The sequence below is a fragment of the Tursiops truncatus genome, chromosome 20 (genome assembly GCF_011762595.2).
Source record: "Tursiops truncatus isolate mTurTru1 chromosome 20, mTurTru1.mat.Y, whole genome shotgun sequence".
Classification (NCBI taxonomy): Eukaryota; Metazoa; Chordata; class Mammalia; order Artiodactyla; family Delphinidae; genus Tursiops; species Tursiops truncatus.
The window spans coordinates 5528059-5546690 of NC_047053.1; the positions used below are offsets into that span (position 1 = coordinate 5528059).

At 42.4% G+C, this 18632-nt stretch overlaps 1 protein-coding gene across 1 annotated transcript in view; it reads right to left on the reverse strand.

The window, feature by feature from the left end:
* The window catches only part of DNAH9 (dynein axonemal heavy chain 9), a 299550-nt gene that overhangs the window by 105162 nt on the left and 175756 nt on the right, over positions 1 to 18632 (reverse strand). The window contains exons 43-45 of the mRNA XM_033846740.2: positions 16295 to 16491; positions 10198 to 10360; positions 8307 to 8430 (exon numbers count right to left, since the gene is read on the reverse strand). Of these exons, the coding sequence (XP_033702631.1) occupies positions 8307 to 8430; positions 10198 to 10360; positions 16295 to 16491 (484 nt within the window). The remainder of the gene's footprint in view (positions 1 to 8306; positions 8431 to 10197; positions 10361 to 16294; positions 16492 to 18632) is intronic.

Consider the following 18632-nt stretch of genomic DNA (forward strand, 5'->3'; position numbering starts at 1 on the left):
CTCATGGGTGGATGACTCAGTACTACCAGTATCACAAAGATGCAATTCCCCGCCCCCCAAAAATCAAATGGGTTTCTTTTTCAATCCTGAATTTGTTCTATCAGAAATCAAGTCTCCTTATAAAGCTATGTTAGTTAAAACAATGTGAAATTGGTACTTGGGTAAATAAATAGAACAATGAGTGAAACACCTAGAAACAGACCCAGATGTAAACAGGAAATTCATATTCAAAATCAGTATGCTAAAAAAGGATGAACAAATCAATAAGTGATGTTAGGATAATTCAATACTAATATCAAAAAATAAAATTAGAATACCAAGCAAAAATACATTCCAGGTGGATTAAAGACATGAATATGAAACAGTAATATTTTATAGATAAAATACAAAAGATTGTTTTTACGGTGTTGGATAGGACACAATTTCTGAAATAGAGCACAAAAAGCACGAAACATAAAAAGACTAAGGTTTACAAAATTTAAACGAAATCAGCATGACAAAATTCAGATACAGACTTCCAAAAAGACATTTATGACCTACATGATGAACAAAGGGTTAGGATCCAGAAAATACAAAGGACTCTTACAAATCCATAAGAAAAAGAAAGAACCGAAGAGCAAAAGGGCAAACTGTATAAAAAGGCAACTAACATAAGGTGAATAGCCAATAAGCACTTGAAAAGATGCTCCAATGTCACAGGTAAGAAGGGAAAGGGCAAAAATGAGATTCCATTTTATATCCTTTGGCAAAAACTGGTATGTCAGATAAACCAAGTGTTGGTGAGGTTAGGAGGAAACAGGTATTCAAGCAGAGAATAAATCTGTACAACTACTCGGGAGGGCAACAGGCACTTTTTAGTAAACTTGGAATGCACATACCAGACAATTTAACAATCTACGTTTTGGGCACCTGTTGTAAAGCAACTCTGCTTGCACACATCAGATGTTTCTATTTTGCAACATTGTTCATAATTGCATGGGTGTTTGTTTTATTGCTTTCTGTATCCCAACATGTTTTGTAAACAAATATAGAAAAACATAAAAGGAAAAAGTAAATGTGGGTGGTGAGAATGTGAAAACTGTGAGGGAGAGTCAGAAATTGAAAGAGGGGATAGAATAAAGCAAAATTCTGAATTAAGAACCAGCTGGTGGGCCCCTAGCTCACATGGAAGAGTTGGCCTTGGAAAAGAAGAATGAAGAAAACTGCAAAGAAATGCAGACAGACTGGGAGCTGTAAAGGTAGTAGTGAGGCCGATAGTGAATGGCATTAAGTTTTCTCAAGGAGAGAAATGAGCTTAAGGGATGTAAGAATGAAGGAAGCACTGGTGCAGTTAAATCCTGGAACACTGGATAGGAGGTAAAGATGAATGTGGTTCACTCCAGGATATTCTATGGCTATCAGAAAAGCTCTTTCCTATTTCCAGGACAAGGCTTTAGGTAGATGTTGAAGCTACGTGGACCTGAAGTCATATACAAGCTCCCCTTTGAAGTTCTGCACACCGACGTGCTTCTTCCTTCCTCCATAGCCAACAAAGAAATGTTAGCATCGTAGAAATGTTAGAGCGGGAAGAAGCCAGTGGAGCCACTACCTGTTCTGTTTCCTGTGGACTTGGGTGAGGTCCTCCAAGGTGGGTGGTTTGGCAAATGGCCTCTGACTAATCTGAGTGGTGGGAATTGTGATTCTTTTCACTACTGAAGCTGCTGCACTTCCCTGAATTACTGTATCTGGAGGAAACTCAACTTTCCAACAGATTTCTGGCCTTCACAGTCTGACAACACTAATCCAGCCAAGAGGTGGGTTAGAGTTTTATACTAATTAAACTTAATTGTTTAAATGGGAAAAATGAAAAAAATGAATTATCATGAAAATGATCATTTACTTTCTTCCCTTAATTGGACAAACTTGAGTTAATTTCCATTCATTATTTCATAGCATGCATACAAAATATCCAGTGCTATAAACTTGTCAAAATCAAGGTCTTACTAGTGGAAGAATCCATTTCAGCCTTATTTGATAAAAATAGGGGATCAGAGAAAACAGCTAGAAAAATGAAATGATATTTAGCATGTGTTGGGAGTTAAGGAGTTCAGCGAAGTTTTAAAAAGAGAAACACTCAAATGGAATTGATGCGAGCCATACTCATACTTCTGGGGCTGACTGCCTGCAGCGGTCTGAATTCCTTTCTCCTTTGCCCCTCTGACAATCTACATTTTCTTATCTATAAGTACATTAGAGAGTGAGAACCTGAATTCCCTTTGGTCTCAGAATATTTGTAGTAATAGAGTCTGCATTCTTCACCTTTCTATTTTCTGAAATATGCAGGATTTATATCTTTTGAGGAGGCAAAGTATGATCTATAGGCTAAATCTGGCCCTCTATCTCTGCCTGCAAGCAAAGCCTGGTTTTTACAATTTTTAATGGTTGAAAAAATTAAAATAATACTATTTAATGACACATGAAAATTACATGACATTCAAATTTTGTTGTCCATAAATAAAGTTTTACTGGTCACAGCTACACTCATTCATTTAGATATTGTCTATGGCTATTTGTCCAATACTATGACAGAACTGAGTAGTTGTGACAGAGGCTGTATGGTCTGCAAAGCTGAAAATATTTACTTTCTGACCCTTTATAGAAAAAGTGTGCTCGCCCTAGTTTATATGATCCCTTTAAGTGCCAAGATATTGAAAACACCTAGGCCTTTTAGAGCCTTTTTCCATGTTCTTAAGATGCGGGTATTTGTCACACAATTCCCAAGATCCCTTAGGAAGATCACCAGATGGAACTGAGCACCTCTGAATTGGGAGCAAAGTTTGCATTTCCAGGTTTGTTCCTCCAATTTCTCCTGACAACATTCCCGTCACTTACTGTGTGATGTAGGTAGTCATGCTGAAAGCAGGAGACTGAACTGCCAGAGGGGATTTTGTGATGTGGACAGAGGCAGAGGCTATTTAAATATTTGAAGAGTTTCCCCTTGTGACCTAAAGTTGGGAAGCCCTATTTCTGCTGCCAAGTGCAGAATGGCTTATTGCGGTCCTTAACATGTCCTGATATTTTGCAAGTCAGACTCGTCATCATCTTCTCTGTGTGGTCTGGGGCTCTCAGAGGCCACAGTGCTTTGAGATAATTTAAGATGGTTTGGTTAGTTGGAGCTTGGTAATAAAAAAGGCAAACCTGAGGGTTATTCTGTGCGAACCAGTTAGCATCACAATGGCTTAAGGGCTTTGATCCCACCCAGGAACAACATTTTTCAGAAACATTTCCCTGGTCTCAAGGGAGAAAAAACAGGGAGTGTGGTGACTGTCTCAGGACCCCTGGCCCTCTCTCTGCATGGCTGGAAACTTTCTCAAAGCACGTGTTCAACAGTAATATCTAATATGTAAGATGACACATCTTTCTTATGATATTACACACCTTGGTTCAACGAATACCTCTTGAATGCTAATTATGGGCCAGGAGATGCGTTCAGTGCTGACAATGTAAATGGTGAAAATAACACAGTCTTTACAGAGAGTTATAATTATATCAGTGTTGTTTTATTTCCTAAGCTGGGCAGTAGGTATTTAATCCTTATCTTTTGTACCTCTGGATTATTTCATAACAAAAAATGAACCAACAACAGACAACACGGTCTCTACCTTTCATAAGTTTACAATGTCGTTTCAGTACAATGGTGGTGTGTGCATCCACTGAATGTTAGAGAAACACAGAGGGATGTTTCTCATTCCTCGTGGCGACAGTGGATTAGTGAAGATTTCCCAGAGAGATAACATCCAAGATAAGTCTTGTACTATGGGTAGAAGTTAATCCAGAGAAAGAAGGAGAAGGGCATGAGGTTCAAAAGGAACGGCGCGAGCCAGTAAGGGTGTCAGGAGGCAGTCCAGTGTGTTATTTCAAGGAGGTGGGAATTACTAGATCATAATGGGGAGGTAAGCTAGTGAGGAAGGAAGGAAGCAGGTCCAAGGCAGCTGTTTTTTTTTTTTTTTTTTCCTGTACAAAACAGCTTATCGTGCATTCACTTAGGAACTGATGAAGGAATTATAGTTTGATAGACCTTTTTGGAAGCAGTGAGGAGAATGGATGGGGGTGGGCCTCCCTGAGAGGTAGGGAGGTGAGTTAAGAAGTGTCTGCAATGTAAGCTTTTATATGTAGGATGGATAAACAAGAAGGTCCTATTCTATAGCACAGAGAACTATATTCAATATCCTATGATAAACCATAATGGAAAAGAATATATATAAAAAAGAATATATATAACTGGATCACTTTGTTGTATGGCAGTAATTAACACAACACTGTAAATCAACTATACTTCAATAAAATAAAAAAAAAGAAGTGTCTGCATTTGTTGAAGCAAAAGATGAAAAGATCAGTGGTAGTCATGACAGAGAAGAACGGATTCAGAAATAGCTAGGGGGTAAAACTGGTGGCAACTGATTATCTCTTGGACATAGGTGATGAGGGAGAGGAGGGAGGGAGAGGTTAGTAATGGAGGAGAATGCACAGAGACATAGTCTCAAGTAACTTGTATGAGAATTTAGTACCACATGAAGAAAAGAAAAGCTGTTACTCAAGCATCTTTTTGCATTACGCTCTGGGCATTTCTGTGTGGCAGCTGGAAGCAACCAGGTGCTGGTTTAAATTTCCATGGTTTATGGTTTGGGGACACATGAGGTAAACAGATCCCCTGAGACCACAAAGTATGCTTAGGAGGTCAGATACATGCTTAATGGCTTCTCTTTTGTCGTCTTTGCCATCTTTGCCACTTCTCTTTTGCCACTTTGTCTTTTTTCCTTTCAGGGAAACTGGGCCAGAATATAACTTGTGTAAAGCATAGATGGCCTATCAGGGAATCCAGTTCTAGATGCTCATGGGAGGAGAACAATCCAATGCCAAGACTGTTACAAATATTTCCAGACTTCACATTCTCATGTGATGTGTACAGATCACTAACATGTCAGTCTTGCATCTAATCCTAAAGCACCTGGAAGATGAGAGGATCTTTTTGTGTTTTACATTCCAAGAGGAGATTTGGCCCAAACGTAATAAGGACAGTCTGTTTCAGGGACGGAGAGGCATATGGCTTTATAAGAGAGGGGACTCAGTTGGTTATCAACTATTCCAATAGACCACACAGAGGTTACTGACTGGAACGTGGAAGCTTAATAAATGGTTCTGAATACACAAATAGATGCAAAGTGATCTAGTCTGAGCCAGGGAAGAGAAATATTAATTTTGGAGTGAACAATTAAGCCTTTTGAAAAGCGAAAAGGAAATCCCAACACAAGATCCCAAAGTAAAATGAAGTATGAAATCTGGCAGAGTAAGGAGAGGAAAGGACACCACGCCTGGAGCAGACGAGGTCTTCTTAGCTGGGACTGCGGTAAAGTGGGCTTTCTGGAATGCTGGAAACCTGGAGGCAGGCGTGCTGTACCAAAAAACCAGGAAAGGATTCTATTTTCTCCCTTTAGATTAGGATGGGCCCGTGCTGATGCTGAGTTTGGTTGAAGGAGGACCAAGAGAGAACAAATTTTGTGAGAGTTTTTAAATACCTGCTTTTGATGGCCAGTGTACATTCTTCAGGAATTGTTATACAGGGCAACAAGGACATAGCAAGAATTGAACTTTTCAGACTCAGCAAGGGCCAGCATTTCATGCATAGTTTCACTAGAAGCTTCATGAGCCCCATTAAGGACTCTGGTAGCCAAAGAAAGTGACTGAAAGATAGGCTTCATTCACTCTGATTTAGGTGGCCACCCTGCTTCTTATACAATTATGTTGCTTTTGCTAAGAAACTTGATTTATTTTTTTAACTTTCAGTGAGGATTTCTTACTGTCAGTCTGTAACCAAACTGAGATGCATGTGGCATAATGATGGGTTCTGAAATGTTTGGGTGGTGTCAGAGGTGGGATTTATGTGCTGAATTACCAATACAGTTTGATTCTGGAAATGGTGTCAGGAAACCAAGGGATGAAACAATGAACTAAAGAAGTGTGGGAGGAAAGCAGATAGCCTATGGCGTGAGATCATGAGGTCACTGAGGAAGATGTTTTGGGGGAGTGTTGAATCAGTGGAATTCGCTCACTGTACCTTATCTTCAACCTAATAGGATTTGTAGATGACTAGAGAGGGATGAGCTAATGACAAGGTAGCCCAATGTATAGTTTCCTAGTCTCTACTGTGTTATCCAAGAATGCAGTGATTGCACAACCCCATAAAATTGAAAAACTAAGTGGATGGGGAGGCTCTGAGGAATCTCTGTAGCTCTGCCTGGACTGGCAGTCAGTTAATTTCTAGCCAGAAATTATCTGACAGGGAAAATTAGAACTCAGATATGCTCAATTCTCCCTGTCAAAATGGTTAAGATAAAAGGGATGAAGATTAGAAAAGTATTACTTTTAATTGTAGCTCCATTTTAACATGTGTGTGTAAATCCTGTTTTTGTATAGAAGCCTTAAAAATGTGAGTTTGAAATTCCATGACTTTGAAGCACACTGATTGCATTAAGTTTTCACTGGGCAGGGCTTCAAAAATTCATCTGAACTTGAAACAAGTTGTTTTCTAAATGAAAAATTTAAAATACTTAATTGAGGAATAAAATTTCAATTGGTAAAAGTGTATCATCGTTTGTGTCTCAGACGTTATTATAGGAGAAGGTGACCTGGCTGGATTGGAGCCAAATGAGATACAGGGTGAGGCTGGCAACATGCCTGGCATCTCCAAAGCTATAAGTCTTTGGAAGCACAATTTTACCTTTTTTGATTGTTTTAGAAATTAGACTTTAGGGTGCAGCTTCAGGGTGGGAGGACAGTTGGACCCGTCTCTCATTATTTGGTAAAATAACAAAAGGTGAGGTAGTGTTGTAGGTGAAATACTGTTGTAGAAGGTGGTGGGATGTTAAAAAGACAGTATTTAAGGAAAGGACAATTTGTTGGATTGGAGGAGAAAAGGTATAAGAGTTAGTAGGCAAATTCCTGGATATGAAACTAACTTAAATAGGGCAGGTCGGGAAAGGAACGAGAGGGTGGGATCAGTGTTATGGTTGGAGCCATCAGTCCCAACCTGATGCGACTCTGGTCCTCATCAGGAGGAAGTTGAAGGTTGCTCACAGAGCCTGCTAGTGCATGGTCTGGACCAAAGACCAGCGGCTCGTCATGGAAGTGATAGTAAAATGGCCTGGGGTACAAGGGCACAAAGTTTGAAGCAGTCAACGATTCTGAAGCAGTAAAGTTCCTAGAGATTGCATGGAAAAAGCCATCCTGAAATATATTATATATGACATGGAATACACTTTGGAGAAGTATATTGTGATCACGGTCCTTTGACTTCATAAACTAAAGAGGATTTAGTCGGAGAGCCAGGAGGTGAACTGTAGAGAAACAGGCTTTCTGAAATGGAAATCTGGAAGCAGAAATTTTGTTCAGAACATCTGTGCACTGACTATTTTATTAGCCCAGATAAGAGGTGGTTTTATAGATGCTAAATTTGGGTTAAGAGTCAGGAAATCATATTCTCCTTTTAATTAATATAAATATACATACACCTCAAATTTCTGAAAATGCATAATTTTTATACTATATTGTTTTATCTTCTTGGGCATATATACATATATATATATCTTGTGTATGTTTATGTATATTTATATATACATATATGTGTATACTTAAACTTTTTTTTCTAGAATGGTTGGCATAAGTCCTGAATCCCTAAAAAAATAAGGGCAGCAAAGTATCAAGAACTGAACTTTCCACTGAAGTCCTGTCTTGCACTGATAGTGTCCCAGGGAAGTTGAGACAGCCTTTGTCAAGTTCTTTGTAATCTAAGAAAAATTCATAAAGTTCTGAATCCTTGATTAATTAAATTGGCAACGTAACCTTGCCCTCTTGGGTAAGTTCTGTGTGTGCAGGTACTGTGTGTGTGTATGTTGCTGCTAATGCCTTCCCTCCCTGAAATACTGAACACATCCCAGTTTCTCTCTGTCTTGGGTGTGGGGAGGGAAGAGCACCTGCTCTCTGGACTCAGCAGATCTGCAGGCCCTAACCTACTTTCCCCCTCTTGTCATATCTAGTCCCACTAAGAAAGCCATAAGACTACTGTCTGTTTTGCATGTAAGGAGAATAAAAGACAGCAGGCCCAGCAGCAATCCTAGAAGGACCTTGATGAACCAGTTCTCCGCTGTGTCAGTTTTCTCCCTCATTTCTATGACCTCGCTCTTCTGACCTAGAACAAAATCTCCACCTTGGAATGACTCCAACTCCAGCAGGAATTGGTTAGAGACATTCAAGTGCAGAGAGTCTCTTACCAGATGCCAAGAGGTCATTAATGAGCACAAGGAACTTCTCATCAGCTACTTGGGCATCTGTCATGAGAAACACGGTGCTGAGATTCTTTACCCCGGCTTTCAGGCACAAGCTGGCCAGGTCCGCCTGCAGAAACAACGTCAGAGATCTCTGAGAAGAGGGCTTTCCTGATAAGACACCAGCAATGGGAGGGAGGGAGGAGTGCTATCTTGCACTCACAGGCCGGAAAATATGCCTCATTCCCAGGCCTCGATCCCAATAGAGGTGCGCAAGTAGAATAAATAATGATGATCTTTAACTCATACAACCACTGTGGCTCCTGAATTAGCTTCTAGAGCTCCTGCTTTGTGCAAACAGGTAACAGCTTTCCAAAGGACAGAGATGTTCCCCTGTTCATCTGTGTTACTTATATCATTATACAAATGAATGGCTTGCCCCGGGAGGCAAGTGATTGCTCTTGGTCCTGACAGAAGAGGCATGTACTTGGGCCTCCTGGCCTAGGGGATGAATATATCATATAGTAGCAGAGTCTTATGTCCTTATGGCTAGCTCCAGCAAAGACTTTTGCTGTTAAAAAATATATTGGGGAACGTACACACACACACTCACACATACGCACACACAATCATTTGGTAGGAACTTACATCCATTCAAAACTATAGGTAGATGAAGTTTGGGGCTAGGATGCCAGGCCCTGAATTTTTCCAGCTTGGTCACTCTTGCTTCCTTTGATGCATCCCTTTCCCGAAGCTCAGCCATTGGTCCGTAATCTTAGTCATCTCTCTCTCACACGACTCAAAGCTCATTCTATATCAGCCTCATACATTTCCTTATAGCAGAGCTTCCTCTGTGTCCAAATAATTCCCCTTTGACATTAATAAACTTCCTTTTAGATCAGTGGTCCTCAACCAACGCATTTACAGAATCACTTAAGACAGTGTTTCCCAGCTCTCCTTAGAATCACCCAGGTTACTTTCAACTGTCCTGATGCCCAGGCCAATCCCCAGGACAGTTAAGCCAGGATTTCTCGGGGGTGGGATGCAGGCATCACTATTATTTGAAGGGGATTCCAGTACATGGCCAAGGTTGAGAACCAGTGTCTTAGATCATTCTGTAAATGCATGATTCTCATGAGCACTATCTTGTCTTTTCTTTTTTGGAAGCACTAAAGATTGACCTGATGTGAACCTGGAGTATGACCTTAGATGTGGCCAATCGCAAGAGGCTGAGCTGTGGTTTCAGAGCAGCAGTGAGCCTGACCAGCTGAGAGATTATGAAGTCGGGTGGACAGGTCTGGCTCTGTGCAGGCTGGAATTCTCCCAGGGACAGCAAGAGCAGCATCTTGATGGAAATGACCTCATGACTCCCTACTGGGCCTCTATTGTTGGCCATGGATCAAAACAGGGGGCTGGACAAAGTGACCTCTGAGGGTCGTATTTAATGCCTTTCTCCACTTTCAGGGTGTGCACCGTGGCTCCTAAGTGCCTTACGTCTCTTCATGTCACTGAAGGTCCCAGCGGCTGGTGGTTACTGGACCCATCCTTTAATATATGCAATTCTTATAAAACTTGGGCAGTATTCCTTCTGTCTGCTAGGGCCGCTGGAGAGCTGTGTGCTGAATTTGATGTAGCTGTGCTTCCGATTTGGGTGAGAGCTGAGGCCCTACAGATGCACCTAAAGCAGCTGAGGTCTCCCAGATGCAGACCTTGGGAAGGTCGGTGTTCTCAGGGTCTAAGCACCTCCAGTCACCAGCCCAAAGTCTAAGAAGAAGGTGGACAGATGATTAAGGGGAGATTCTGGGCGAGGGAGCTGAAGAGCTAATGCAGGGTGACAGGGAGTCGTGGGCAGCTGGGGAGAGACAGAGCCTCCCCCCCGCAGCGGCCGGCCCCCTACCTTGAAGTCAGGAATCTGGTAGCCTCTCCGCAGCGTGATCTGGAATACATCCATGGAGCTGATGAAAGCCGCGAGCCTTGTCAGACTCTGCCTGCCGCTCCCCGCTACGCCAACCAGCAGAGCGTTTCCCCGCGGGCACTCCAAGATGCGATTGATGTGGCAGCTGAGGGAGGGAAGCAGAGGCACAGGGCTTTGATCAGACTTCCCTCCGTGAGGAGCAGGCATAATGGTCCGGGTGAGGACTGGAGCCCTCCTTGCAGGAACATCCTGGGCTGAGCTTGGGAAGAGGGCGTTAAATTGTCCCCAAACCTCGCCTCACCTCTTGCCTGAGTGGACTGAGGTCGCCCTGTTCTGCTTTAAGCCAAAGCCTCTGGTGAAGCAGTGGTGGTGGAGGAAGAGTCCAAGGCAGCCAGGCAGGATTGGACGGCATGTGTGATGCTGACAGGAGGGACCTGGGTTTATAGGTCTAATTATGGCCGCAGGGTAAGTTCCTACTAAGACACTTTTCACGACTTTTGATAAATACTGAAAAACTGGCCCCCAGTATGGTGGCATCAATTTCTTCTTAGGTAGAAGTCATCAAAAATTGACTCTATGATACTGGAGGGTGAGGATATGTTAGACTGTGCTAGTCGAATGTGCAAGTGAAGCCAGTGTATTTGGGGATAACACAACCAGTGATGAAGCTGCTGTGGAGGGCTTGCATGTCACTAAATTTACGTAGTGACATTTTATTCCCCTAAATACTCAGAAGGTATGTACTGACTACTTTTAGCTCTTTTTATGATTTTACTTTTTCGTTTATAATTATTTAGTTGTGATACTCTGTCCTGTATCAGACAGGTGTACACTTCTCTTGCTCCCTTATTAAACCATGGTTTCTAGACATCCGAAGAGTGTGTATACTCATCTTGTTTTCTCTGTAGTGCTAGCACATTAAAGGCATTCAAGAAATTTTTGTTAAATGTAAGCAGAACACCCCAGACCTGATACTGATACTCAGCATCACATTTGAGGTGAGGTAGGTGCAAGGAATCATCTGCTTTGTGTCTACATGAGACGGTGCCTGGCTACAATGATAAAAGGAGAAAATATGGTGCTAAGATATCCAGGTCCTCTCTTCAGATTCAAAAGAAGAGGGGGCAGGAATGGACTACTGAGGAGAGAGGCAGGCATGGGGGAGGAGAAGTCCAAGTAGGTTCTGCGGGCCACCCAACACCCAGCTCTATTCTGGAAGGCCTGAACTCAGCTTAGCATGGTCCATGCTGTTCAATATCTAAATGGAAATGCATCATTAGTGCTGAAGTTTCCAAAGAAGGAATGGTTAAGTCTGCAACTGTCAGCATTGGGTTCCAGCTGGGGATTCATTAACAACCTCTGACGAGGGCAAAGGACTCTGCATTTAAATTACAGAATCTAAAAAGAAGATCAATATTCTAAAGGATTCCTGGGCCAGAAAACCAAGGCAGTCAGAGTTAAGCCCATTACTGAGTTTCTGGGAGATTAAAAACAAAAGCTGAAAATGTACCACAGCACAGCTGGAGGAAGCTGGCTTATTGAAGACTAAACACACATACACACACACACACACACACACATGTACGAGAACCAATAAGATGCACAAAAGAAGGGGCACAAAAGAAGTACATCTGAAGTTCCTTTTTTTGTCAATAAATGTGAAGCGATTCTAAGAGAAAAAAGAGGAGGCAGAAAAACACACGTCGGAATGAAAAAAACGAAGAAAAGGGTAGACAGAGATAATGCCAAAAGCAGGGGGAAAGATCTAGTGTGAAGCTTTCAGAAAAAGTAGAACGAGAATGTGCTGCAATGGTGAAGGAAGTCAGTAGGAGAGCAAATGGTGCTTTTAGGAAAAGAAAACAACAGCGGAAAGATAAAGATTAACACCATGGACCGCTTAGTAAGTGCGAAGCACTTGTCATGGAGGAGGAAACTGAGGCTTGGGGAAGTTGTGTCCTTCGCAAAGCACCACCACCAATTAGTGGCAGAATGAGGATTAGAACTTGGGCCTGGCCCTTGGGGCTCCTGGGAGAGCGCGTACAGACTCGTCGGGGCACTGTGTGGAGTGACGCCGACAGCTTAGTCACCTGTGTTTCTCACCGGGCTGTTCGGCATTCTGTTTTCCGGTATAGGAGGGGAATGCTTCTGCTTTCTCTGCGGGTAGAGGCAACAAAGAGGATCAAGGAGCCCCCGGGAGGGGAGGGAAGGGCAGTGCAAGAAGGAAGTCATGGGACATAGATATTTTAAAACAAACGTACAGGAAATTATACATCCAGATACATTTTATTCTTCCAAATTGTCCCCCTCAAGGCAGTTCATTATTCCAGTTATTTTGCCATTGCTAATGCAGCTCAGGTTTCTCTTTGGAAACTATCTTCAGAGCCTGGTTAGGAGCCTCAAGAGAAAAGCCAGTTTTCATCATCTTATTTTTTCCTTAAGAACAGTATTAGGCAGTTTGATCACCCATGCTGGAAACCACATTGACTGAATCACTTGCTATTCTCCCAAATTACATTTACCCTGAAAAGATAAAGATTTTCTTCAATTCCAAGACTATGACACAGGCTCTGGTAGCTCTTAGAGAGGAGGGAAAATACTCCCTGAAGTTTCACCAGATTAGTGAACAAACACCCTAAAACCCTTATTACTGACCATCTGCCATGCACCAGACGCTGTCCAAGGTACTGGAGATTCAGCAGTGAGCAAGAGAGTCTGTGTGTTCAAGGAGCTTACACTGGATTAGGAGAATGTATGAAGCATTGTAGTGTGATGGTCCTGAGCGGACACTCTGCATGAGTGTTGGCTTTGGCTTACCTCTTCCTGGGGTGTGTGTGATGCTGGACAACTTCCCTCATCTCTCTGGGTATCAGTTCCCTTATTTATAATATAGGGATAATAGTAGACCTGACTTTCTTCAAGGTGTTTGTGAAGCCCAAGAGAATTGATGCAGGAAGAACACCGTGCACCAGTCCGTGGTGAGCTGTGTTCAGTGCGGGTCTCACATGTCAGATCCAATGCCGCCTCCTTGGTGAAGCCTCCCTCACCACTCTATTTACAACTGCACTTACCTCCAAGGACTCTCTATCCCTTTTACCTTTCTGTTTTCCTCTGTATCATTTATCTTATATGATGTGCTAAGAAATTTTACTGAGTACCTGCTATGTTCCAGACACTGTCCTAGGTATTGGGGATCTAGCAGTGAATAAGACAAAGATCCCTACACTCATACTAAGACCATCTAATCAATAAATAGGTGTTGGATGGATGGATGGATGGCTGTATACAAATTAATAGAGTGATTAATCATGACAAATGTAGCAGGGGAGTCAAATAATATAAGGTAAGGACACAGCAGTGACAACCGACTTTAGCCAGAGGTTGGTCTGTGGTGACTTTGATAAGAGCTTCTTTGTTCAAGTGGTAAGAAATGGACCAAGGAACAGATGAGAAGCAAGAAAGTATGAATAGTAAAGGCAACCTTTCTGATGAGTTTTTCTTTGAATAGGAGCTGAGAAACAGGGGTAGGGGGTGAAAGAGATATAAGAGTCAAGGAATAGTTTATTCTTTTTTTGATAAATGATAACATGGCATGTTTGTATGCTGATATGTATGATCCAGAAATGAATGAATTGATCATGGGGAAGAGGGAAGAGAAGAAAAGAGAAAAGAGGAGAGAGGGATTTCCCTGGCAGTCCAGTGGTTAGGACTTGGTGCTTTCACAGCTGAGGGTGTGGGTTCAATCACCAGTCAGGGAACTAAGATCCCACAAGTGGTGAGGCACAGCCCCCCAAAAAAAGAAGAGAGAGAAGAGGGAGGGAAGGATCATTGCAGGAGGGAGTAAAGTCACTGAGAAGGTGATAGGAGATGGGAACCAGGGCACACGTAGAGCGTTTGGCCTCAGGTAGGCACAGGGATGGTTCCTTAGCTGAAATGGTACAGAAGGCAGGACTTGTGGGTGGGATGCAGGTGGGATACAGAGAGGCTGTTCGATCTGATGGCAGGGAGATGAGAGAATCGTCTTCTGGCTGCTTTCATTATCTCAGCAAAATTGTGCTCATTAATTGGGAATAAAGAGAGGGGAGAGATGTTAGAAGCTTGAGGAGAGAAACGTGTGATGCAGTCATCACACAAAGGGGAAGACAGCAATCGGCCCAGGGTCATAGAGGAGAGTTTCTAGCAAAGTTGAGGGCCCACTTGAAATTTGTGGCTGACAATCGCAAGAAAATCAAGTCAACATGATGATGGTTTTTCTTCAATAATCTCCACATGTTTAGGGGCAGGTGTGGAGAAAAAAGATAGTGAGGTTTAGCTAGTGTAGAGCTTTGTCACATGGATGCAATGACAGGAAAGTTAGGGGAGCTTGTACTGGGTGATGGAGTCTATGGTGGTCGAGGAAAGTAAAGACATGGTGGACAGAAGGATAAAGGAGTTTGAGAAAGTAGGTGGTTCCATGAAATGAAGTCTTGATGAAGTTTGAGAATAGCTGGAATGTATTTATTTGCAACAAAATGGATGGACCTTGAGGGCATTATGCTAAGTGAAATAAGACAGAGAACAGTAAATACTGTATTATCTGCCTTATATGTGGAATCTAATAAAACCAAACACACAGAAACAGGTCAGACTTGTGGTTGCCAGAGGTGGGTGGAGGAATTAGGTGAAGGGGTCAAAAAGCACGAACTTCCAGTTATAAGATAAGTAAGTTCTGGAGATGTAATGTACAACACGATGACTGTAATTAACAATACTCTATTGTGTATTTGAGAGTTGATCTGAAAGACTCTCATAACAAGGAAAATAACTACGTGAGGTGATGGTTGTTAGCTAACCTTATGGTGGTAACATTTTGCAATATATACTTAAATCATTATGTTTTACACCTTAAACTTATACAATGTTATATGTCAATTGTATCTCAGTAAAACTGGGAAATAAGTACAGCTGGAATAAAAACTAGAGCAGGTTAGTGGAGGGGTAGGAGAGACAAATGAGTGGGATGTTTGAATTTGAGATTTTGGATGTGGGTTCATTATTGATGATAGAACTCCTAGGGCAGGAACACGTGAGTGAGTGGCTGAGGTGGGATGTAAGGAACATTGCTGGAGCTAAGGAGGCCAAGGAACAGAAAGACCAGGTGACACACAGATGCCAGGAATGAAGAAAGGGGTGGCTGAGGAGAGAAAGTGGTCCAAGCACTGAGGTAGGTGGTAAATGATGGGGAGCAACAGGATGTCAGCAGATGACAGTGACAAGGAGGGGTGATGAGTAGGGATGTCCAGGTACTTGTGCTTCAAAAGAACTGGGGTTCATAAAAGATAAAAGGAGAAATGGTTTAAATATGCCACTGGGGTGGGGTGGGGGAGAAGGAGGGTCCGTACCTCTCTCTAGGCCCTGGGGTGCATAGAATGGGGAAGAAAAAACTGCTTTCCTCAATGCAGGGTTCAGTTAGGTTTCAGTTAGAATTCTTCAGTGTGGAAGTTCAGAGAAGTTGAAGATAAAGTGGATTTTGCTATTGGAGACTCTGGGTAGCAAGGGGCAGGGTGGAGAGATTGTAGAAGGCAGGAGGGGTGGTCAATGCACCTCGGATTGGGGAATATGAAGAACAGTATAGGATTAGCATCAGTGTGAGTATAAACTACCTGGGAGCCTTGGTGACTGCTCTCCATGGTTCACTTGATAGCAGCAAGACTCAAAAAGATAGTTAATTTGTGAAATATGTGCACTTAAAACCTTCAATCTCACTGGACTAGTATGAGTTGGGAGTGCAGGTCCTGAGCTGCTCTGTGCCTTATTTTATGACCTCCCATTTTCCCTTGGTGTCACCATGATCAGGCCCAGGACTTAAATGGCAGACAAGGAAATAAATCCAGTTCCTCCTGAGTTCATCATGATGCTGCCCCGGCTACCGCCAGTGGTAGAAGCCACAGCCGCTGCCCTACCAGCCGCCTTCTTGACCTTCATGGCAGAAGCAGTAGCTGCTCTCCCGGTTTCATCCAAGTGTCCTCAAATGCCCAAATGAGACCCCTGACACTGGGAAGAGGAGACAGCTGAGGAAAGGCATGATGAGAAGCACACTTACACATGGCGCATTGCGTCCTCGAAGAGAACCAGGTCCATCACTGTGTTGACTTTGTTGTGGTTCTCCAGGGCCTCCACCAGAGTCTGGGTCAAAAGTTCCCACGATTGTACAGGCATGTACTTGGGCTCGCCGATACCATTTGCAAAATGGCAATACATGTTCAGGCTTTGGGTCTGTTCCACTGTCTCTTTGAGATCCTGGTGATGAGACACAGGGACAGGGACCCTCCTTAGTGACTCTCAGTTCTGGTTCCACACAGAGTGGAGACACCTCGTTTGCATTTTCTCTCTGAGCATGCTCTAAAAATGATCAGTCCTGCTTCCAACACTTCCATTTTTCTTGAGAAGCCCTTAAAACGTGTATGTTTAACATTCATTTACGACGTATGAGAAGTCACAGATGATATTGGTTATTCCTTGTGGGCTGAGGATGGGACATGGAAGGTGGGAGGTGCCCTTCCCTCACGTACAGTAAGAGCCCTGTCCGAGCAAAGCAGTGGAGGGGACACACGGGTGCATTTCCCTCCGCAGGGGCTCTTTCACTAGGATTGGGTTGCACCAGTCCTTGGTCCAATGGCCTCACCTCTCCCACATCCATTCAGACAGGTCTTGCTTCCCAACACATAGCAGTGTCATAGAACATCCTTTTCTATTTCCTGTGAGACTGCACACTATAGGTTGCCAGCCCCAACGTTATAGGCTCAACCCAGAGGGTTTGGTTTCTGAAAAATGTGCCATGAGCCGTCCTTAGGTGACTGATTCGTTTATGGGGACAATGCTAATATTAAAACATTGACAGCAGAACCCCCATTTATAAAACATTTTTAAAGATTTGGGCTTATTGTGTGTCAGCCCTTGCCCACAGGACAAACCTTAGCATGTTTAATAAATACCCAGTAAAACTCAACTGACTTAAAAGATAGGGGTCTATGTCTCTTCACTACCAGTCTATCTTTTAAGTTTCCAAGAGGCAGCTAATTTTTTTTTTAATTCAGAAAGGAACTATTTATTTATCAAATGCAAATGTTTGAGGCTTCAAGAGGTGGAGATTGTAGAGGAATTAAGTCCAAGAAAGAATAGGTTTGCTAATGCGTAAGTAGGAATTTATGCCAGCATGAACAATTGTCCCCACCTGCTGTTCTTTTCTAAGGTTCAGAATGGAGGATCCACCTGGGAAGGGGGAAATCAGCATGCTATTCAACAGCAGAGGCATTACCCAGGGCATACATCACTGTAGGGTTAGTCTTGTGAGCCCAGGGGACAAGATGCATCAAACCTAATGGAGGGAGGGAAAGTGAGGATAACAGTGACATTTACAAGAAGCCAGGACTGCTGCTTGGTTATAAGAAGAAAGAAGTAGAAAGAGTTAAATATCAAAGAGTTATTATATTTTGAAGGTGGTTTCAGGGCCATAGAAAACCTTTAAACTATGCTGGCTTTGCTAGATAGTAACAACAAATGTCCAGACATTTGGATAAGATTTAATGTGATGCAGGAGAGCCATTCTTGCTGGTTGAGGAAAACATGTGGGAAAGGGATATGGGAATACATCTACCTAGTTTGAAAATGGGTTAATATACTGGGAAGTAGTTCTGATGGCAGTCAATTTACACTAATGATCTGGCAGAAGAACAACGAAAGTGCAGTTCTGAAAAGCCTGGTCTACAAAGACTCTCTGATGAACAAAACAAGGCTCTGATTTTATGATCACAGCCAGATGTGTAGAAGGAAGAGAGAAAACCAACCCACCCAGTGAATCAAAGATTTCTTAACAGTGATGTTGTATCATATAATGGCCACAAATAAGAGAACTTTAAGCTTTTAACGGTGGAAACAGGACTGTATCAATTCCGTGTTGGAAATTTGGCAACTTTTCTCTTTTTTATTGAAGTATAGTTGATTTACAACGTTGTGTTAATTACTGCTGTACAGAAAAGTGATTCAGTTATACATGTGTGTATATATATATATATATATATATATACATACACACACACACACACACACACACACACACATTCTTTTTTTAAAATATTCTTTTCCATTATGGTTTATCATAGAATAGTGAATATAGTTCTCTATGCTGTACAGTAGGACCTTGTTGTTTATCCATTCTATATATAATAGTTCACATCTGCTAATCCCAAATTCCCAATCCACCCCTCCCCCAACCCTCTCCTCCTTGACAAACGCAAGTCTGTTCTCTATGTCCATGATTCTGTTTCTGTTTCATAGATAGGTTCATTTGTGTCATATTTTAGATTCCACATATAAGTGATATCATATGGTATTTGTTTTTCTCTTTCTGACTGACTTCACTTAGTATGATAATCTCTAGT